This window comes from Engraulis encrasicolus, chromosome 13 (assembly GCF_034702125.1).
Source record: "Engraulis encrasicolus isolate BLACKSEA-1 chromosome 13, IST_EnEncr_1.0, whole genome shotgun sequence".
Classification (NCBI taxonomy): Eukaryota; Metazoa; Chordata; class Actinopteri; order Clupeiformes; family Engraulidae; genus Engraulis; species Engraulis encrasicolus.
Window position 1 is genome coordinate 51838732 of NC_085869.1, and position 23661 is coordinate 51862392.

General features: G+C 43.0%; 1 protein-coding gene across 3 annotated transcripts in view; it reads left to right on the top strand.

Annotated features, from left to right (window-relative positions):
* Window positions 1-405: 405 nt before the first annotated feature.
* Window positions 406-23661, top strand: part of uxs1 (UDP-glucuronate decarboxylase 1) — a 106697-nt gene continuing 83441 nt past the window's right edge. Inside the window, exon 1 of one of the 3 annotated variants that reach the window (XM_063214223.1) lies at window positions 406-637. Coding sequence is in view for 2 of the 3 variants with exons in the window: in XM_063214221.1 (XP_063070291.1) it covers window positions 10198-10288 (91 nt within the window). In the remaining variant the exon portion in view is untranslated. Of the gene's footprint in view, window positions 638-9280; window positions 10289-23661 lie in introns of those variants that run through there. The other 2 variants (XM_063214221.1, XM_063214222.1) reach the window with 2 other exon arrangements.

A 23661-nucleotide genomic window follows, 5' to 3' on the forward strand; every position in this document is an offset into this window, starting at 1 on the left:
ACCGTGATCTAAGTTGTGCTTAAATTATGTAAATGTGCAGGACAGTGTGAAAATCGCAAATGCTGCTGGAGTTTCACGGACTATATTTTGCCATGGAAAAATGAGGAGCCATTGTAAAAACACATCCCAGTCAATTGCATGCATACACAAATTCAGTACAAAAATAGAAAATACTGTGTGTACATTATGTGTTATCTTCCACCTTAATTAATGTGACAATGTTCCACCTTAGTTAATTTATTGTGTTTTGGGCTTAATTTAAGCCTTAGCCTATGCCTTTATCATGACATTTATTCATTAAATGTTTATGATATGATGGTCCCTAAAGTGTTAAGAAATATTAAATGTTAGAAATGTTAGATTTACATTTATAGTGGCAGTTCCTTATTCTTAACCCTATCGCGCCGGATGCATCATATATATCTCATCAAATTCAAAGCCCTCTCCACGCTGACACACAAAAAAAATCCATCTCAAAAACATCCTGCGTGTCATTTCCAAACGTCCTGCAGTACACGGAAACCGCCACAAGAGAGCAGCGGTCAACAACAAGTTGATCACAGCTCGGCGAAAAATGCAAAAATGGAGTAGAAGCGGTTTCCCTGACCGACGCTGAGATATCGTCAAATTGCAAAAGGTTTGTGTACAAATTTCCTAAATATAACTCTACATCCTTTAATTTGAACACTTGCTTTGTGCAATTAATCAAGGAAGAGTTTATATTTTTACACCGTGTTGCAGAGAGATCGTGCTAAAACTGATGAAACATATAAGCACCATCCGGCGGTGGCAGGAAGTCAGCCATCAATGCATTTGCTCCATAGGGAAACTTACAAAGCATACCACGACGATCGTTTAACAAAACACACAAGTTGTTTTACTTCAAGACAAAGATATTGCCTTAAGAAACGGGTTTTACTTGCAATTTTGAAAATGTAATGCAAAATGTTGAAATTATGATCTCGTAAAAAATGCATTGAAGTGAATGGAGAAATGGTCCAATTGTAGTAATGGACCCATATATTCAAATTACACATCAAAAATGAATAATGATCTATATTACACTCATAAATAGGTTGGTAGGCATTCGATCAGCTATGTTTTTACATAGATTTTAAAAAATTACCCAACCAGGTTGTGGGAAATGTAAAATATGGTCCTGCTAAAACAAGGATAGGCTTAAAAAAATGGCAGGATCTCACTAAATATTTAAAGATAATCCTAAAATTAAATTGTCTGACAACTTTTTTAAATTAAAAAAAAGTTGTAAATGCATTAAAAGTCATTTTTCAATGGTCATGAAATTGGAATTTCCATTCATTAAAAGCCTGATGCATCATATATGATGCATTAAATATCTCAGTGACCTTAACAAAATTTTGAATTTTTTTTTTTACATTTCTTATAAGGGACCAATATTGAAGCAAATTCCAAAAAATTAGATTTTTCTCTCATTGCTTTCATGGTTCAGGTTTCACAGGGTTAACAATGACCTAATGGGCAAGCACATGACTGAGTTCTTCAGAATAGGAAAAATACCTTGACCTTGACATTGACCTTGACCTTTTAAGGACTATACTGACACAAATAATCATAGTAATATCGCCAAATAACTCCTCATGCCATAATTGATCATTTGTCTCTCATTTTTACAATGGAAAATGGGTCTACTAACGTTCATCAGAATAGCAAATTTGACCTTGGCAATGACCTTTTAAGGTCAAAATCACACATCCTCCTCATGTAATTGTCAGAATTGAATTCCTCTCCAAAAATTGGTCAGAATTGATGTATGGCATGTGTATAAACAGTTTAAAAGTAAAAAACACAGGTTTTTGTCATAGGCGATGGCGGCCATATTTGGCGGCCATATTGTGAAAAATCTGGCACTATGGTGGACGAGCACCTCCGTGATTTTTAATGTCTAGGAACCCACTAACTCAAATCCAGTGAGAAACGCCCCCAACTCCAAATTGCGAACGGGTCTACATGGCTGGTCCAGGACTATACCTTTTTGTATGGCCTCTGCATATGAAGGAAACTGGCAAGATGACTTGACTTGACTTAGCTTGTCTTTTATCCACTGCAAGTCTTATTCAGGCCTACTTATTTCTTTGTGTGTTCTTGTATTAAGTGTCACTGTCTAACTAAGTCAGGATTCAGAATTTTGTCCTACGGTAATTACATTGTACTGAGTGGGGGGGGGGGGCGCGTTTTGGATGATATTGCCCCACGCTCAGGCAAAGCACTACCCTGCTGCTCCTCTGTAATGGTGCACTAAGTTCCCTGCAACAGGGACATGCCATGGTGTCCTCAGTTTACACCCCTTACTCCCCAATATTCTTTGCATGCAGACCATCCTACTGAATCTATTTCAAATCTTCAGTCAACTTCACTTTAATTAATTTGGGGGTTACACCCACATTAACTTTAAGTACCTGTATCACTGCAGGGGGATTTGCCATTGTGGATTTCATTACTCCTGACCTACGTGTCTCCTTGCTGTGGTGGCTGGTGACCTGCTTCTGTTAATCAACTTGGACGCCAATTTTCTATTATCATCAAGCACCTATAAGCTCCAATTGGCCAACCAAGGTGGCTCTGAGTGTGTGCTACTATAGGAACTGAGGACTCCTTTCCTCTAGTTTTCCGTTTGACAAAGATGGAAAGAGACACCAAATTGCTACAGAGGTGCATTTCAATTGGTTCTTTCATTTTTTCTCACTTTCGTTCTTTCATGGCTGAGTGGATCATTGGATCGGTATGGAGATGTGTGTCACAGTGTGTTCTGATATCCTTGACCAGTCGTCAGTACAGTGCCGCATTGCTGCAGATGGTGCAGCTGTGTGGCTCGGGTGCGGATGCGAACGACATGACCTGAAGTGACCCTGCGGAGGGCAGAAGACACCTGAGCCATCTGCTCCCCACTTCAATATGGCTCCATTATACAGTACTCTCTGTGAAGAAAAATACTTCACCTGCAGTGCAGAGCATATACTAAGTGGAGGCATCTGAGGTTTAGTGTGGAAGTTTACCAGGAAGAAAGTGGTAGGGCTGATATTTCTCTGCAAAAGAAAAAAAAATCAAGCCGGGGAATTGAAAGTGGGGAATTGAAAGTGATGTCCATAATCAGTTAAAGGAGGCTCCGGTCCCCTCCTGGTCTTTGGAGTGGACATTCAAGAGCTACTCAAAGTCTTTCAATAAAGCCAGCAGAAATTAATATTGATCTCCATTGGGCTCTACACCAAGATCTACCCAAGCAAAATGGAAAAAAAAATCTGTGAAGATTCATTCATTCATTCATTCATTCATTCATTCATCCATTCATTCATTCATTCATCCATTCATTCATTCACTGGGCTCACAGTAGGCAAAGGAGTTTCAAGGAACCAATCTGCACTTCTCGGCCCTGCCGTGGCCAACAGGTAGGGCACTCATCTACCATGCGGCTGACCTGGCTTCGATTCCCGGCCCGGGTCCTTTGCTGGCCTTTCCCTGCCTCTCTCTCCCCACTCGCTTCCTGTCACCACCTTCACTGTCCTATCATAAATAAAGTCAAAAAGACCAAAAAAACAAAACAAATAAACTAACAAAAACAAAAAAATCTGCACTTGTTTTTGGAGGGTGAGGAAGTTTCACTTTTCGTCCAAACTTCTGGCCTGGTGTTGGGAGCATCTCTGCATTCTGTGACCACAGCTGACTCTTTCCACCACATTTTTTCCTTGACAGGTAACACAGTACATGATCCTTCTGTGACATAATGAGGACTGTGCTCGACTGTACAGTGTGCTCCAACGAGGTGGCCATCTCGAAAGTTGTGGGCGTGCACTGACTGTCAGTCCAACGAGCCTGATTATTTTGAGTAGTGGTCAGAGCACCTACTTTGGTATCCTGGAGACCCAGGTTCAAAACCAGGAGAAGCAGCTGTCCTCCCTTAGGTACAAATGGTATGAAGTGGGAGGGCTTGTCATCCGAGGTGCCACAGCCATAAAAAGAACCTTCAGATTGACTCTTCTGCAAGGAACTCCGGGCATGGGTGGAGCAGAAAATGTGGTGTATCCTGAATTGGAGATGTAGTTAAGCTACATTTTTATTTTATTTCTCCTTTATTTTACTAGGGTAGTCAACTTGAGGCAGTTTGCGTCTTTTCCAAGTGGGCCCTAGATGAGGTTGAGAGTCCTCTTCCCAAAGGGGAGTGTGATAGATTGGGCGTGCTCTGACCTTCACGCTAACAAGCCTGGCCTGAACTAGGAGTAACAATCGGGCCGGGCATTTTCAACGAGGCTCGGTTCAACAGGCATTGGGAGAGACAATGAAGCCTAACATTTTGAGCTATTTTTACTGCTACACCAAAAATGTTTTACATCCTACTAATGTAAGAGTGTGGCCAGAGGATGCGATTCCTATGCTTCAGGACTGTTTTCACCACACAGACTGGGATGTTTTTAGAGAGCAGGGCACAGTCACTCATGCCGCTTTGGACAATTACACCTCCGCTGTTCTAGATTACATTACTTTCTGTGTGGACAGTGTAACAACATGGAAACAAGTTCGTGTCTTCCCCAACACACCACCATGGATGACACAAGAAGTTCAACAGCTGCTTCGACATAGGAATACTGCATTTAGGTCTGGTGACCAGGAGGCGTACAGGAGTGCCAGGACTGCGCTGCGGAGGGGCATCAACACTGCAAAGCAACAACACAGAAGGCGCATCGAAGCCAGATTTGCTGACACCACAAATACCAGGCAGGTGTGGGAAGGCATCAGGGCCATAACAGGCAACAAAAGCAATATTCATCCCCCCTCTGCTAATTCTCCTACATTGGCTGAGGAATTAAATGTTTTTTACGCCCGTTTTGACAGGGAGAACACAGACCCTGTCCTGCCCCCCCTACCTAGTACAGATCCAGCTCCTGTCCTGACTACACATGAGGTGAGATGTACACTTAGCAGCATTAACACCAGGAAGGCACCTGGACCAGATGGAGTGCTGGGCCGGGTTCTCAAAGAGTGTGCTGCAGAACTCACAGACATTTTTACCTCCATTTTTAACACCTCACTGTCCACTGGTTGGGTCCCAGCCTGTTTCAAAGCCGCCACAGTAGTTCCCCTTCCCAAACAGTCCCACATCACAGGTCTCAATGACTACAGGCCTGTTGCTCTCACCCCTATTCCTGCTAAATGCATGGAGAGACTGGTCATGAAACATATTAAAGCGGCCACTACACCATCACAAGACCCCTTTCAGTTTGCATACAGGGAAAACCGCTCCACAGAGGACGCCATCGCCATTGTGCTTCACACACTCCTGGAACATCTGGAGCAAAAGAACACCTATGCACGTCTCCTCTTTGTGGACTACAGCTCGGCCTTCAATACCATCCGGCCTTACAGTCTTCGTTCCAAAATACACCAGCTGGGACTAAACACCACCTTGTGCAACTGGATTGTGGATTTTCTGACTGATCGCACACAGAGGGTCAGAGTAGGTGATCACATGTCATCCACTATTACCATCAACACCGGCGCGCCCCAAGGATGTGTTCTAAGCCCTCTGCTCTACACCCTGTTCACCCATGACTGCTCTGCCTCTTTCCCCTCCAACCTCATAGTCAAGTTCGCTGACGACACCACCGTTCTTGGACTGATAACAAACAACGATGAGACGGACTACAGGAAGGAGGTACAACATCTGGCATCTTGGTGTGACAACAATAACCTGGCCCTAAACACCAAAAAGACCAAGGAAATTATTGTAGACTTTCGAAGGAACAAGACCCCTCACGAACCCCTCTCCATCGGCTCAGAGGTGGTGGAGAGGGTCAACAGCTTTAAATTCCTGGGGGTGACTGTGGCTGATGATCTGTCCTGGGGTACACAGATAGCCTCAGCAGTGGGTAAGGCCCAGCAAAGACTTTACTTCTTGAGGAAGTTAAGAGGCTATCACATCCCCAGACCGCTGCTGGTGAACTTTTATAACTGTGCGATCAGCAGCGTTCTGATGTATGGGTCTTTGGTGTGGTACTCTGGCTCCACAAAAGCAGACCAGCAGGCACTCCAGCGTGTGGTAAAAACAGCACAGAGAATCACTGGGACACCTCTCCCAGAGATAGGTACAATCTACACCACACGCTGTCTACGAAGAGTGCAAAACATCTTGCAAGACTGTCACCACCCTGCTTACCACCTGTTCCAACTGCTTCCCTCAGGCAGAAGATACAGGTCATTACAGGCACGAACTACAAGACTTTCAAATAGCCTGTACCCTGAAGCCATTAGACTGCTTAATTCTAGTGCTCTTACATAGGTCTCTGGACTGGTGTTCTGTGTTTTTTTCCTTTTAAGGGATGGCACTTAGGCCTACTGTGACATCATATTGATTTTGTGTATTCATACATGTGTGCATACGTGTGTGTGTGTGTGTGTGTGTGTGTGTGTGTGTGTGTGTGTGTGTGTGTGTGTGTGTGTGTGTGTGTGTGTGTGTGTGTGTGTGTGTTGTATGCACCTTAAAAATATCAACAGCACTGGGTTATTAACTTTGAATTGTGGGGAGAGGATCACATTTTTTTAAATTATTTTACTGTTTTTGATTTACTTGATTAATTTGTTAATACTCATATTATTACTATTATTTACTTTAATTTATTATACTTCATGATATCCTTCATGAATTTAGACTTTATTTGACTTTATTTGACTTCTTTTTGGTTACTTCTATAGGCCTACTTCAAACTACGCAGTGTTGTTGCTCCACCCACAATTTCGTTGACTTCATTGACAATGACAATAAACTCCTTGAACTTGAACTTGAACTTGAACTTGAACTTGAACTTGAACTATCTTATTTATAGCAGACTGTTTTTGTCAGACCTGTTGTAGCGGCAAGAGGACTGATACCGTTGAGTATGGGTCAGGCCAAAATCAACAGTCCACCAGGCAAATGCCCTGAAAGCCATATGGCCAATCCAGCCATGCTAACAAGCCTGGCCTTGAGGCGTGAAGTGAGCATCACTATGGTTGTGGGTGTGCTCTGACTGTCATGCCCAGGGAAATTATGGTCGAGAATGGTAGTTTTGATAATGGAATGTACCCTATGAGTCTGGAAAACTGAGCTACGTACTTAAAACCAACAACTCATTTCTGGGGGGGTATGCAAGAACTATTTTGGTGCCCCTCCCCCCCAAAAAAAACCCCACATAATAATTATTTGGCGCCCTCCTACGCCCTGTCTTTGGTGCCCCCCTCTCTCTGGCGCCCCCCTGCAACGCATACGTCACATATACTGTAGTTGCGCCCCTGCTGTCACCCCAAAGGATGGGAGCCAGTGTGCGGGGGGTGGGGTGGTATTTGTCTTTTGTGGGTTTTTTCTGTTTCTGTAACTATCAGATGCACTGTCAATGGCACAGGACAAGTTTCTGCAAAGACAAATAAATAATCTATCTATCTATCTATCTATCTATCTATCTATCTATCTATCTATCTATCTATCTATCTATCTATCTATCTATCTATCTATCTATCTATCTATCTTTCTGTCTGTCTGTCTGTCTGTCTGTCTGTCTGTCTGTCTGTCTGTCTGTCTGTCTATCTATCTATCTATCTATCTATCTATCTATCTATCCCCGACCTGGCTTGGCCTTATTGACAACACAAGTTCATTGTACACTATGTTGCCTGGCACATGAAGCAAATCGGAAAGATAAGTATTGCAAAGATGCTTTAGAAGGGTTGTTCAGGTAGCACATGGGGCCCACTGCCCCCTGGACCTGGCTTGACCTTATTGTTCATCATGGTACACTAGTTGCCTGATGAAGTAAATTGCAAAGATGATTATTGCAAAGGTGGTTTTGAAGGCCGGTTTGAGTCATGGCCACGGGGCCAAATTGGCCTGGCCCCTCGGGGATTCCGGCCCACTGGCCCCCTTGGGCACGCCCACCTCCGGACCTGGCTTGGGCTGGGGACTACACCAGTTCATTGTACACTATAGGCTGGCACATGAAGAACCTTGGAAAGATTATCATTACGAAGGTGGTTTTGAGGGCCGGTTTGAGTCGTGGCCGCGGGGCCTGGGCCCGGTAGGCCCATTCATTAATCCACCACTTAACGGAGCAACCATCTTGCAACCTAAGAGGTTGTATGTGTACGTGTGTGTGTGTGTGTGTGTGTGTGTGTGTGTGTGTGTGTGTGTGTGTGTGTGTGAGCGCGTGCGCGCGTGTGTGTGGGTGTGTGTGTGCGTGCGTTTGGCGGCTGCTTCTGACAAATGTCAATACGAATCAATAACATTACATGTTATGCAAAAGGAATCTGAAAAAAATGCAACACCTATCTAATCCTGATCTAATGCTCACACTAATCCCAATGTTAATCATGCTGTAGAATTGGTGACGTTATCTAACTTAGACCACAGCTACACGAGAATGAAACGAGAGTTTTTTTAAACGGAGTACGAAAATGATTGCGGCCACACAGGAATGCTTCTGTAAAATTATCAGGTACGCACGGCAACGAAACGCTTCCTGAAAACGATGACGAACACATTCAGAACACTGTGGCCATGGTCGAAATGAGAGGCAGTGCCCGAATAGGATAGGCTACATACGCAAACAGTTGTCTGATCAGATATGCTGTCGTGCATGTATTGAATGAATGTTGCATGCAGAGCCCATGTCAGCTCTGGTCACTATAGGCCTAGGCAAGGCTATGTTCTCATTTAAACTTGCATGTCTTCCGGTGCATGTGATTTCACCATAACACCACCATCTGAAGAAATTATGTTTAAATGTAACATAACATTCAACGATAAATAGGCCTACAATAATTAATCAAACAATGAATAGGCCTACATTACTAAACAAAAAACTTAAAAAATAAAAAGAGAGAAAGAAATAATATGGCCTAGGATATGGAAATAAAGTTCAAGAGACAGCAAAAGAAAAGAAAAGAAAAGAAAAGAAAAGAAAGAAGAAATGCAAGAAAGACATCGGTCAAAGAATATGCGCCCACCTTCAACGAGTGGTAAAAGATGTCTAGTGGAAATTCACAGAAACCTAACATAGTACAAGCTCTGTTCATTTTCTCCGGCAATGAATGAAAGACCGTCTGTTCTGATGAGCAATGTATCTTACATCGATTAGCTATGTCTTCTTAAGATTTGATTTCAGCATATCGGGAACAAGAATAAAGTGGCGATGTCAACCATAACTGGAGTCAATGGATTATTTTTTAAAAAATAAAACTTGTTACATTTCAGTGACCGCCTCGGCAAGCTTTGATTAGCCATTCGTGTATTTCTGTCCTGGAAGTTGAGCTTTCTGCAATCGCGGCAGGCTTTTCAATTGATACCAGATGCACTCGCTTTTGTTTTCTATGGATGTAATGAGGGAAATGGAACTCGGATTGGTTTCTACCTGCCCTTTTTCGATCGTATTATTATCGTAAAGCCTTGTCGGTAGCTTAGTACAATGAGCCATTCATGTGTATATGATCGGTAGCTTTTAAAAGACTTAACATTATGACATTCATCAAAAATGAGCGTGAACGTGCTTGAGAATTTCTCAGCTAACGTAAGCAGTTGGTTAGCAAGCTAGCTAGGTACCATTACATGGCTCTTGAAAGATGCCAAGCATGACTTGTGCAGTGCTGTCGTTGGTAAATGCAATTATTTATCTTTGACGCGCGAAAGAGGTGGGTGTCGTAATTCAATAGTGTAAACCATATGTCCTGTCATACAGCACAACACAAGGTTCTGGTGGTGCTGATGTAGGTATTTGCATTTTAGCCTCCTGCTAACATTATCAAGCAGGTTAACGTTAACTCCGCGTAGGAGTTCAGACACTGTTGCAGCCTCGCCAAGTTTGCCTGTTGTAGAACTAGTTGACCAGCTACCGAACACTGCTTCTTTTTCGATGTCCACTAGCAGACCATTTGTAACATAACCGTGTCTGATATGTGTGAACGACCTCACGTACAGTGCTGCCTGAATTTACTACTGAACTGCCAGACATCAAAAGGACACTCATTTTGACACTGAACAACTTCTTAGGTTGTTTCCGCGTGTCGCTTTTTTCTATGCTCACAGTTGTAACAGTGCCAAAAAAATAAACAGCTATAGCCCAAGTTGCATACTGATTTGAAGTAATAATGCGGCTATAACGAAGCACATGTGCTTCCGGGTTCGATGTTGCTGTTCTTCGGATGATGATGCGGATGCCCTGGCTGATATCAGGAATTAGTCGACGCATGATGAAGCTCCTGGTCGCCCTTGCCTTGATTGCCTACATTGCCTGTGAGTACCAACATAGCCACTGATGTAAAAGCTGAAATGTCATGATGACCTGCAAGATCATGTTGAGTGAGCCCAGCCAAGATTTTCTTGATGCCCATCTTAAAATAGAACACAGACTGAAGGCTACCCTCCCACCTCCATGTTATATGGGCAAGGCAAACACATTAGTATTTTCTTAGCCCACTAATAACAACAACAACAATGCACAACACTAGCAACTGGTGTTAAACAGCTGCAACCATTGTTTACATTATTTAGGCTATTTTTTTGGTGTTTGAAAGACCACAGCTTAAGACACATAGGCTAGACTGTATTGATGCAGCTGTACCTTCAAAAAGTGTCAAACAGGGGACACATTGTACAAAAGTTTATGACGGACGGTCAATAGTACCTTGGTAAAGCTGTGTGTGTGTGTGTGTGTGTGTGTGTGTGTGTGTGTGAGGGAGGGGGGACGACGACTTGTCTTGTCTTCAGCTGTGGTCTGAGAACAGTGTACACTTCGCACATATCACAAAACACTGTTTTTAAAACAATCTGGGGGTAGGTCTTAGTAGGGTCTTAATGAGTGTTTTTTCCCCTTAGAATTCCGTCACACTTTAATTGTTTTCAAGTTCACATGCAGAGAACTGTAAACCAGATAAACAAGTGAGTGAAAGGCAAGAAGGAAGTCACAAACAGCTATCTACATCCTAACCAGCTGTTTTCCCAGCAATGACAAGCTGTTTGTTATTATCCATATTACTACCGTTGAAAGCAGATTATCTAACTTGGGCAGGAGGGCACTGCCTGCTTGTTTGAGTTGCTGGGTGGGTAGGGTTACTCAGTAACCCTGCGTACACCGTACAGGTGTCCAGTCAGTCACACCCCTCACTGTATTCCCAGAGATATCGCCCCTGCCTGGCTCCTAGTCTAGTTCCTGAATGAGAAACTCTCACAAACATGATGTACTTGCACCTTTTCAACTTTGGTGTCAATTTTAAAGCAATAGAATGGCAAACACAAGTTTGGCCACACATTTACTTATTGTAATCAGCTTCTTTTCCAGTAAGCTTATTGCATGTAAAATCACCATTTCGCATCATCACATCAAACATCAAACAAAGCTGCCACACATTCAACGTAGTGCTTAGTACAGACTGGCTCTGTACATTTGATATCCTCACACGGCATCCAAATAGCACCATGTGACAGCCTACTGTCTGTAACAGGTTAATAGTAGTAGTAAGTTAGGAACAATCGTGCGAGGGTAAACCTCAACAGAGAGAGAGAGAGAGAGAGAGAGAGAGAGAGAGAGAGAGAGAGAGAGAGAGAGAGAGAGAGAGAGAGAGAGAGAGAGAGAGAGAGAGAGAGAGAGAGAGAGAGAGAGAGAGAGAGAGGAGGGGGGGGTGGGGTGGGGAAGGTGGGTGTCGAGTAATGGTGGGGTGGTATGTTGCTGTCATGGCCATAGCTCTTGTGTTTGATTAGTTGCTGGGTTTCCAATTATCCTCAATGTTTGTTAGCCGGCAGCTTTTGTTCCCCTACATAATAAGCTCATGCTATGGTATTCATAATATGAACATGACCTCAATATTTGGGGGAAAAACACTTTTAAAGACACTCTAGTCTAATTAGTGTGGGTGTTATGGTCGTGTGACGTCAAGTGCTATATTAAGTTATGGGGGTGCATTTGCATTTTTAGCTGATTTGCCATGTTAATGCTGCTTACTATGCAATGCTACTTCATGGCTGTAAACATAATCGTCTCCGGTGCATGCTGTTTGTAATAAATTGAATTTGTGGAGTTTGTACTTAGCTCGCACACAATACAATATGTGCACAATGCAATATGGCAGGCTATAAGCTGATCCCATTAACCCTAAACCAATTAAATAATTAAATGGAGAGGAAAGCTTGAAATAATCTGGAACTGGAATTCCATATTAAAGTAAGACTAGGTCATTTTTGAAACCTAGGAATGATGTTTCCAAAATTGTTTTAGTGGTTCATGAACTTAGAAGTGGGGAAAGCATCAGTGAGTCGCTGAATTTGCGTGGATATTCTCCACATAAAGTTTGGATGAGCATGCATGCCTGTTGTTTGAATGTGAAATGCATACAAGCTATAGGGTGATTGAAGACCAAAGCTACTTAGACTAATGTTGATGAAGTCTAATTTATTATCCGCGAGGAACAGAATTTGAGCTAGGGAAACGCTGTTCCAAATGCGGCATAGCTTGTTAGAAGTGCAAATGGCTCACGTAATCAAGCAATTTTCATTTTTCAATTATTTTTGAACGTTTGCATTTTGTGTCATCTTGCTCTACCAGTTCCAGGGAGCATCAGTTTCAGCAGTGTGAGGCCTTTGTTGTATGCAGAGCATCTTCAGGAGCATTTTTTTCATCAGATGCACACACACACACACACACACACACACACACACACACACACACACACACACACACACACACACACACACACACACACACACACACACACACACACACACACACAGATGGTCTGGCTGTGTTGCATTCAGACAGAAATGACTGCCTTCTGGAGGTGTGGACTCACTCTACTATATTTTCAAATGATTGGATCTGCCTTTTCCTAATGGGTCATTTCACGTGAAATCAGACACTTTGGGACCTGACCGACACAGATTTCAATCATACTTGCTGTGCCTGTTTAGTAGCAAGGTAGCACCCCAGAACTGCATTTGTGTGAATCTGACACCAATATTAAGGGAGAAACAGACTAGCAAAGGTTTACATATCAGGGTAGGACACTATACATTCAGCCTTGATTATATCAGTCAGTGTAAGTCACAAAAAGATGTCTGAAGTGTTGTTTGAAAGCTCTTTTCTGGCTCTACAAAATACACACACAACATGGAATACAACAACCTTCAGAATATGAATTATGATACATTGGAAAAAAATGAATATCAAAAAAACTTGTATTTTAAAATGGCTGGTTTCTTGTCTAAACATGGCCTGTAAGGTCATAAACAACACCTGAAAATGGGGTGTTTTGGTTCTTTATTTATTTCAGAGATAATGAGACATAGAGGTTTAAATGAGTTGTAATGCAGTAGTAATAGAGTAGTGTCAGGGACAGGGCTGGACTGGCCATCTGGCATAACGGGCATTGTCTCGGTGGGCCCTGCACTTGTGGGGCCCTAGTCCAGATACTCAAAAACTACGCTGCTTCTGCCCATTGTCAATGGACACAGTGGAAGCTAGACCATTTTGAGCATTCAGAGAAAGCAGGGTTGAAAGAATAAGCTCAGTAAAGGAATTTTCTAAATGTTCAAGCATCAAAGGGTATGTTGTAGCTCTATATGATGGCAACTAGTGGCTAGCATGCGTTGAGGGATGTATGCCGAGCACTGGAGAGGTGAAACTGAACTTCCTGCATCCTCATGGGCCATCTCCATCCTTCACATATTCCGATAGACATGCTGTCATGTGATATTACTATGGCATTACCATATTATTAATAGGTGATTTGTATGATGCCATATTTTTTAGTCCCATTATCTCTGAAATGAATAAAGAACCAAACACCAGCATTTCAGGTGTTGTTCATGACATTGCAGGCTATGTTTAGACAAGGAACCCGCCATATTAAAATATACATTTTTTTGATATTCAATTTTTAATTTTTCAATTTATGATAATTGATGCCCTGATGAAGGCCAATATGGCCGCAACGCGTAGGCCCATGTGCTTTTAAACTGAATTTGCCATGTTAAATTAAAGGCTTTTTTATATTTTTCTCAAATCTCAGAGTGCCTCTGCTTTTTCCTTCCTTTTTTGGACCTACACTTCACCCGGTACAGATGAGCACCTGAGTAATATTACCCTGCAAAGTCTCCTGAGCGCTTTAAGCCCTTTAGTGTCTTATGATAATTCATATTCTAAGGGTTGTTGTATTCCATGCTGTTTGTGTAATTTGTAGAGCCAGAAAAGAGCTTGCAAATAACACCACAGACATCTTTTTGTGACTTACACTGACTGATACTAATACTGATACTATATAATCAAGGCTGAAGGCATAGTGTCCTACCCTCATATGTAAACCTTTGCTAGTCTGTTTCTCCCTTAATATTGGTGTCAGATTCAGTTCTGGGGTGCTACCTTGCTACTAAACAGGCACAGCAAGTATGATTGAAATCTGTGTCGGTCGGGTCCCAAAGTGTCTGATTTCACGTGAAATGACCCTAATCACAAACGTCTGGTCGTCGTAACATACTGTATGCAATTAGCCTGAGCTCAACAGTCCCAGGCCGGCTACACAGTGTGCAGTACCCACTGCAGATCAAATGTTCACTGACGAGTTGACGTCATCTCTCGCAAACACTGTCCCTGGTATCTCATTGGTCCGGTAAAGATTCAATAGCAAATCAATGGAAGGAGCAAACCAAAGTGTGTAATCAGTGTTAGTCTGGCTAGTCAAGCTAGGCTAGTCCTACTTCGGGCTCTTTCCATTTTGAATTCTCTAACACACTAACTAGAATCTCTCTAAAGTACCACATGTTGGTAATCAGGGAGCAATCAAATGGACAATTGGCCCTGAATAATAAGCATGGATGCATGTGTGGATGGTTGATTGTTGCTGAGCAGAATTCCAAACACAATGCTAAGTAGACATAAGAACTAAAAGTGCATGTGATGTCCACTGTGGACCCAAAATAGACCAACTGCTGAAACTTCTGGAACACTTAATGCAGAAAATCCAGTTAAAGTTGTTACTCTAGTGGAACTGCATACGTTTTATATTTAATGTATCCAATTTGTGACGGTGATTTATCTCCTCTGTTTGTTGTGTTTTTTAGACAGTGTATTAGACTGTATAGACTAAAGGATTTTCTCCTCAGACGAAATAATATTTCTCATCAAACCTTAAGGATTATAGGCTTGCCAAACTCACTTTACAGCGCTTACTGACAGTTCTAATTCAGAATGCCTACATCAAAGTCACATTTATTCATCTCTTCAAGCCAAAAAAATCTACTAAGTTAATATCCACATCGAATGAGGTCACGATACATGGAAGTGCAAAGTGAAGCAAAGGAGTTTTCTTCAAGTCTAAATGATGTCTGTCCCTTAATGGCTCAAAGATAATTTCCGGCCTACAGGTTTTTGTAATCCTGTACCGAGGAGGCAAGCTTTGTTAGCAATCTTCCCATTAGTTCAAGGCAGAATTAGATGAATGAGTCCAGTGGCAAAGTGAGTTAGAGAAAACAAAAGTAGAAAAAGAAAGGAAATCAAAATGAAAGCAGTTGCCTTTGGCAGCACTGGCCATTGGCTGTCCATATCCTGTAAAGTAATATTGATATTGGCCATCAAAAACATCTAGGTGAGATTGTATTTGACAGCATAGCCCAGGCCTAATTGTCTATGGGAGATAGCTAAATATCTTTGAAGTTAAGGCTCAGAGATCACAATCCATTGTACACATGAATCACAGAACTTGGCATCTGTGGCCTCAGGGTTAGGCTGAAACATTGCTGGTTTTAGCCCTGCTAGCAGGAAAAAGGGCTAAGAGCTGGAGGGCTAGAGTTAGGGCTGTGTGTGATATAGAGTTTAATTTAAAATGCAATTTAGTGCAATGAACTATTAGTGAAAGGAAACGACTTCAATTGTACTCAAATCGAACATATGCCTCAATAAGGTTCTTGTCAGGTAGAGAGAATCTGAGGCACTCAAGGTTACAATTCTTTAAGCTTACTTTTTATTTGGCTACAATGCCTACGCGTTTCGGCCCTTATGGCCTTCTTCAGGGCGTACAACGTTCATTCACATTCACCTACTCCCACTGAACTTCTATTGTGTCACCCATGGCAGTCTACATGGTGAGCACCACTGAGTGTGTTGGTGTTGGAAATTGAAAGCATAGGCATTAGTGATGCACGATATGCAAAATGTCAACCCATACCGATAACCGATAATTACCTGCTCCTCAGGGCCGATACCGATATCGATACCTGATGTGTTCACATTTTCATATTTTATATAATATATTGATATAATCTACTCCTCAGCGGTGAAGAGCATCTTAACAGGGTCCATCATCACCTGGTACACAAATGCCACAGTGCGTGAACAGAATAATACTATATATGAATACTGAATAATAATTATATCGGACCGATATTAAAAAAGCCTGTATCGGCCAATATTTTAGTGGACCGATATCGTGCATCTCTAATAGGCATTAACTTTGTTGGTTTGTTTCTTGTCAGATTCAGTTTTTGATTTTCAGTTGGGAAGAAACAGACCACGAAAGCCTATCACAAATCCCTGTTGTCATCGAGAATTTGTATCCATCACAGTGGCCAAAACAAGGCTTAGACGAGTGCCATGCTGTAGTAGTAGAATGTTGTGGAAAATGAACGTCTTTCTGGATTAGACGAAAAATTGCCAGCCTGGCAAAGGCTGTCTTAAGCAGGCATTGTGTATGTGATGAGCCACAGTGAATCAATTGCACATTTGTTGACAAGCTTGTCCGATTCTTCACAAAACTCTACACCAGTCATCACTATGGGCAGTCATGGGTGAGCGGTTAGGGCGTCAGACTTGCATCCCAGAGGTTGCCGGTTCGACTCCCGATCCGCCAGGTTGGTGGGGGGAGTAATCAACCAGTGCTCTCCCCCATCCTCCTCCATGACTGAGGTACCCTGAGCATGGTACCGTCCCACCGCACTGCTCCCCATGGGTCGCCACTGAGGGCTGCCCCCTTGCACGGGTGAGGCATAAAATGCAATTTCGTCGTGTGCAGTGTGCAGTGTTCACTTGTGTGCTGTGGAGCTGTGTCACAATGACAATGGGAGTTGGCGTTTCCCAATGGGCTTTCACTTTCACTAATAATGGTTACAACAGTTTTTGACTTTGACTTATTTTCTTTGTCACATTTGCACACCTGTTGCGACATCCTACAGTGTCTATTTTCTTTGAAAGCACTCATGTAAGCAGGGCCATTTCCTATTTCATAGCTGCACCTGTGCAGTCTTCGGGTGAGGATTTTGTGCCAGTCTGGTTTCTTTTTGTTATCTCAGCATGAAGTGGGGTTCTCAAAAAAAGGTACGTGACAAATCATCATGATGGTGGAAGAAATATCATATATTACAGCCATTGTCTTGCATGTTTCAGTGTGGCTGAATTCCATGGAAGAGGCAGGATGATATATTAGAATGAAAGAAAAAGAACGAAGGGCACGGTGACAGAGATGGAACGAGAGACGGTAAGATTTAAAGTGGAAGAAAACGAAAGAAAGGCAGAGGAAGGGTGAAAGATGGAGATAGAATGAGAGTAACAGAAGGAGAGTGACAGAACGAGTGAGATGGAGAGGAGCAGAGTGGAGTGGAGAGAGCGAGAGTCTGCGAGAAGAGAGCGTGCGCTGCTGGATGCTGGTACCAGACATCCACCGAGCACGGCAAGGATTAACACATATGGGATGCTTAGTCTCTGCGGCTCACTGAGAATCAATCATGCTAACACCTGCAGTCAGAGGGAAAATCATCTGAGAGCCTTTGCAGGAATCTAATCAAGCTGCCGAGGCTTGTTTGGCAACAAATTGTAGGCTGTCCTTTTCGCCTCACACACACACACACACACACACACACACACACACACACACACACACACACACACACACACACACACACACACACACACACACACACACACACACACACACATCAAAGATTGAGATGGCTTTGAGATCAATGAACGTCTGTGGGTGACTGTTTTCTTTGACAGCGCCTGAATCATGTTGATTATCCAAATATCTCAAAGACCCTGGCCAGAGAAGTAATGTTTATGAAAAAAACATACACTGCACCACAGTGCATGCATTTCCATGTGAGCAATAGATGTGACAAAACTGCTAGTTACGAAATGTACAGGGATCTGATGTCCAATGTACAATAAGCAAAGATATTTTGCATTCTGCTCCAGCACCTCTTTCTGTATTGTCTTTGGTGTAAGTTATGGGCAACTTGCCTATAGGCCAAGAGGAATTTTCCAGATGTGCATAGACTCACAAGGCTCAGGTTGTTATTCCAATTTGGGAAGATGTGGCCTAAGGCCAGTGCCATTCAGGTCCCCAGTGGCTGCAGATAATCCTCCCGCATGTAGCCCCAGCAAGTGCCAAGTGTCGATAACGCCTAATTACGGAGAGTGTTGACTTTAATTAACAAATGGACTATTAGTAGAAGCCAATCCATCACAGCTTTCGTTCGAGCCATCGATGACATTTACTTCCCACAGATGCAAGAACGATTCAGTGTGTGTCTATGTGCAGAACGTTGACACATTTCCCCTCATGACCCTCTATACCAGTAGGGTTGCAAAGAGCAGTACTCCCTTAAACCTCTCCCGTTCTAAAGACAAGTTTGAAGTAGGGATGCACATTATCGATTCATTCATTAATCATTATTTAATCTACAGGTGATTTTAATATTCCCACTATTCACACCCCTCTTCACACACTCTTCACATGCCCATTTCACCTGAGTCTCTTGTCAGTTGAATTCTCGATTAATTGCGATTAATGTTTTTTAATCGATTAATGCATTTATCGATTAAAGTCGATTAATCGATTGCATCCCTAGTTTGAAGCCTACTTAAAGTACTACTTACTACTTTAATACTTAAAATGCAGCTTAGTTTGAGATGTCGAGACCTTCTGGTCTAGTTCGGGAGACGCAAGAGAGCAGAGAGATGATGTCCGACATGCGGCTCGCAACAGAGCTGCACGAGGTGATAAGGTGAGGAGGAACTGGGGCGACATTGAGGAGTGGCACGGTTGGATGCTTGGGAACAAAAGATGTGTATGTGGGCATGGGGGTGGTAACTGTGAGATAACAGGAGCATGTGTATGTGTGCGTGTGTGCCTTTGTGTGTGTCTTTGTGTGTGCACACGTATGTGTGTGTGTGCACGTGTGTGTGTGTGGGTAGTGGGTTGGGAGCGTCCCCATTCTGTAGGTGGTCCCTAAAGCCCCCTTAAGCGCACAAAATGAGAACATGTTGAGAGAACGACCTTGGCGGCAGCCAACCAAGCCACCCCTGGGTACAAGGAATGTCGATGGTCGGCAACGAATCGCCAAACTCCTGCCGTGCCTGGGCGGTTTTGTTCTGCACAATGCGAAATTCGTCAAGGGCTGTCTGATTTAATGATACCGACGTGTCTTAGGTGTTGAGGTGTATAATCCCATAGATGAGCATGGATAAGATGGGCAGCCTATGCAGCCTTTGTGCGGGCTGGTAAACAACATGGGATGGGCAGGCAGATCTCGTTTTGTGTTCCTTATTACCTCTGCCAAGGAGGTTATGTTGTCGGTTGCATTTGTTTGTTTGTCTGTCAGTCTGTTTGTCAGCAGGATAATTCACAAAGTTGTGAACGGATTTTGATGAAATTTAGGTGAAATTGTTGGAAATGACAAAAGGAACAAGTGATTACATTTTGGTGTTGATCCAGATTTGTAAACGCTTCTTCACCAATGCGGGATATTGCGAATTTTGACATTTCAGTTTCTCACTCCACCAAAACAAGGCAGAAGAAAATTAGGACGTAACATAGTACATTTTTCTGTCAAAGAGCTTCCCCTTGGCAGAGGTCTGTACTCTCTGGGTGCATTTCTAGTTCATTCTTTTTTTTTCCTAAATGGCATTTTGGCGTCACAGTGATGATTGACAGTATTTCTGTTTTTCCCATCTTTCTGCTGAAAGAATCGCATGTCTTTTGGCAACATTTATCCAGGTATGATCAGATTGGCCTGTCTTGAAGCTTCTGCTTCAGAATGGCGTGTCATTTAGGGTTCCTGCAGGCTTACATAACTCTGCAATCTATAGTAGGCACGCTTACATGGATGAGGCGTGTTCGCAACTCCTCTCATCTTTGAATTGGCTGTGGCATGCTTGCAATATTTAGCAGATCACACCTTCTTTTCCTTTGTTTTTTCCTAGTTTCTGCTTGAGACGACCGCTAATTGGGGATGGCAAAGCAGACAGTAGTTGGCTGTGTGTGTTGGTCTGCATACGCCTAGCAGGGGCACATAACAGGCATCCAGCCGTCTCCTCTCCTCTCCTCTCCTCTCCTCTCCTCTCCTCTCCTCTCCTCTCCTCTCCTCTCCTCCTTTCTCCGGTCTTCTCCTCTCCACTCCTCCCCTCTCCGTTCTCCTCTCCTCTCCGTTCGCCTCTCCTCTCCTCTCCTCTCCTCTCCCTGTCTTCTCCCTCTCCACGCCAATCCAGAGATACGATGAAGTGGGGGTTGCCTTGCCTCCGAGGTGCAAGCTTGCACACTTGGCTTCTTCTCGGATACAGAAATAGTCTGCTGTTGCAACACCTCCCCATGCCACCTGTGGAGGGCAGAGACAGATTGGGAGCAAGCTGATTTGCATAGTGGAAAACACACACACACACACAGTGCACAAACACACACACACATACACACGCACAAACACACAAACACACGCACGCACACACGCACAAACACACACACACACACAATGCACAATCAGGGTACCCGGTAGAGAGCGCGGCACCTGACTGGGAAGAAAATGAAGGAGGTCAAAGAAGAAGGAAAGCACAGGCGGAGGAAAATGGAAGAATTCAATAGCTTGCTGACCTCATGACTGTGTGTGTGTGTGTGTGTGTGTGTGTGTGTGTGTGTGTGTGTGTGTGTGTGTGTGTGTGTGTGTGTGTGTGTGTGTGTGTTTCTGAGAGTAGTCACCACCACCACTACCACCAAAGGGGCTGGCAGTATCTCTCGTAAGAGAGAGGAGGGTTGCTGGCTCAATTCTTATCTTGCCCTAGCCAGGTCGAAGTCGCTTTGATCAAACGAACCCTGTATTGCCAATGCCCTGGTTGATATCTTAAGTTAGCCCTCACTATCGATCAAATAGGTGAATGTATGCTGCGTGAGCAGTTGAATGCAAAAACGTGGGTGTATTCAAATTGTCTGGCCCGATCTGTCTTTTCTGGACTGTTGTGCACCAATGACACAAGTATGTCATTGGAACCAGTGGTTTGATTGGTTGTGGGTCTGCCTGATTGTGCACATGGGCATTTGGTGTAGGACTTTCAATAATTGGGTAATTTCATGTGAAATCAGACCCTTTGGGGCCTGACCAACACATATTTTAACACAACTTATTGTGCCTTTTAAGTGGCAAGGTAGAACACCCCAAACTTAATTTGCATGATTCTAGCACTAAGGGAGAAATGGACTAAAAGTTTTAGCAATGAGGACAGGATGCCATACATTCATCCTATTTGATGTTGTTTGAAAGCTCTTTTGCTTCTTAACTTCTCTAGATGAATCGAAAAGCTTCACATTGCATTAACTGTTATTCTCAGGACGGGTCTTTCAAAACATCATAAAAAATGCCCCAAAATCCTTTTGAAATACGTCTACATGATGTTGCCCTTCAGGTTATTTTCATTGGTTTTCTCTTTGGCCACTTGGGTGGCTACTCCTTTTGATGTTTACTTGAAAACAAGATGAATAACTTAATGAAAAATATAGCTGCAAGCAGCAATGCGGGGCCAAGCAGTAAAGTTGCCAAAGTCGCCACGGCAACAAAAGGAGCTGCAGCGCCCCCTTTGGCCCAAAATGTTGGCAATGTTGGTGTGCATTCCTTGGAGGGGAGTGTGATCACATGAACCAAGTTTAGTTTGAATCCGTTGAAGAGCTGCCGAGATATGAGCTCACTTCCTGTTACCTGTTGGTGGCGCTAGAGAGTTTGAGCTTGGGGTCTGGATTTTTTTGTGGGAGGTCATGGGATGGACTAGTATGTGTGCAAAAAATCCTAACAGAATTTGACAAACGATTGCTGAGGTATGACCTCACTTCCTGTTTCACCACTTTTATGACAATTTTGATTGGCTGTCACCCTCAAACGATAAGAGGTATCAAAAATTCTTTGAATACCCCAAAGCAAATCAGTGCCAAGATGAAGTGTACCCTTTTGTAGGGCATTCTGACCAAAATTGTGGGACAAGTAGCATTTTTATGAAATTTCACAAAATTCAAAATGGCGGACTTTTTTCTTCCGGTTGACATGAAGTCATACAGTGCGTTGGATTCGGCTTGGCCCAAGGATTCTAGTGATAGTATTATTTTCAAAATTAGGCATACGGTGTAAAAGCTACAGGCAAAAATGTAGCTAAAAATTTGACCTGTTGGTGGCGCTACAGAGTTTGAGCTGGGGGTATAATTTTCATGGGATAGACTACTATGTGTGTAAAAAATCCTAGCCTAATTCGACAAACGGTTGCTGAGATATGACCTCACTTCCTGTTTTGCCACTTTTACGACAATTTTGATTGGCTGTCACGGCTTAACAATTAAAGATATCTAATATTCCATGAGACCCCATACAAACCTCAGTACAGAGATACAATATACCGAATTTCGGGCGAAATGTTCAAAAATTGCGGGAAAAATAGCATTTTTATTGAATTTTACAAATTTCAAAATGGCGGGAAAACTATCCAGGCGGAAAATTGGCCCAGCGGTTCAAAAGTTACAAGCAGGAATGTACCTGTGACTTTCACCTGCTGGTGGCGCTAGAGTATTGGGGCTGGGGACCTATAACTCGCTGTGGGTAATGTTGATGCTGCCTCAAATATGTGTGCCAATTTACAGCATTTTTCTATGTATGGTTCTATGGGCTACCATAGACTTACAGTGAATTTTACAAAATTCAAAATGGCGGAATTTCCCTTCTGCGTTGACATAACTTCATATAGTGCGTTGAATTCGGCTTGGCCCAAGGATTCTAGTGATAATAATATATTTTACATCGTGCATATGGTTTAAAAGCTACAGACAAAAATGTAGCTAAAATTTTGACCTGCTGGTGGCGCTACAGAGTTTGAGCTGGGGTTCTGATTTTTTTTTGTGGTAGGTCATGGGATGGACTACTATGTGTGTACAAAATCCCAACCTAAGTCTGTTTCACCACTTTTACAACAATTTTGATTGGCTGTCACGGCAAAACGATATAAGATGTCCAATATTCCTTGAGACCCCATGTGTAGCTCAGTCCAGAGATACTATATACCAAGTTTCGGGCGAATTGGTCAAAAATTGCGGGAAAAATAGCATTTTTATTGAATTTTACAAATTTCAAAATGGCGGGAAAACTATCCAGGCGGAAAATGACGTCATAGGGTGCGTTGGATTCGTCTTGGCCCAAGGATTCCAGGGATACCAAGTTTTTGAAAATTGGCCCAGCGGTTCAAAAGTTACAAGCAGAAATGTACCTGCAACTTTGACCTGCTGGTGGCGCTAGAGTGTTGGGACTGGGGACCTATAAATCGCTGTGGGTGATGCTGAGTCTGCCCAGAATGTGTAGTGCCAATTTACAGCATTTTCCTACCTACG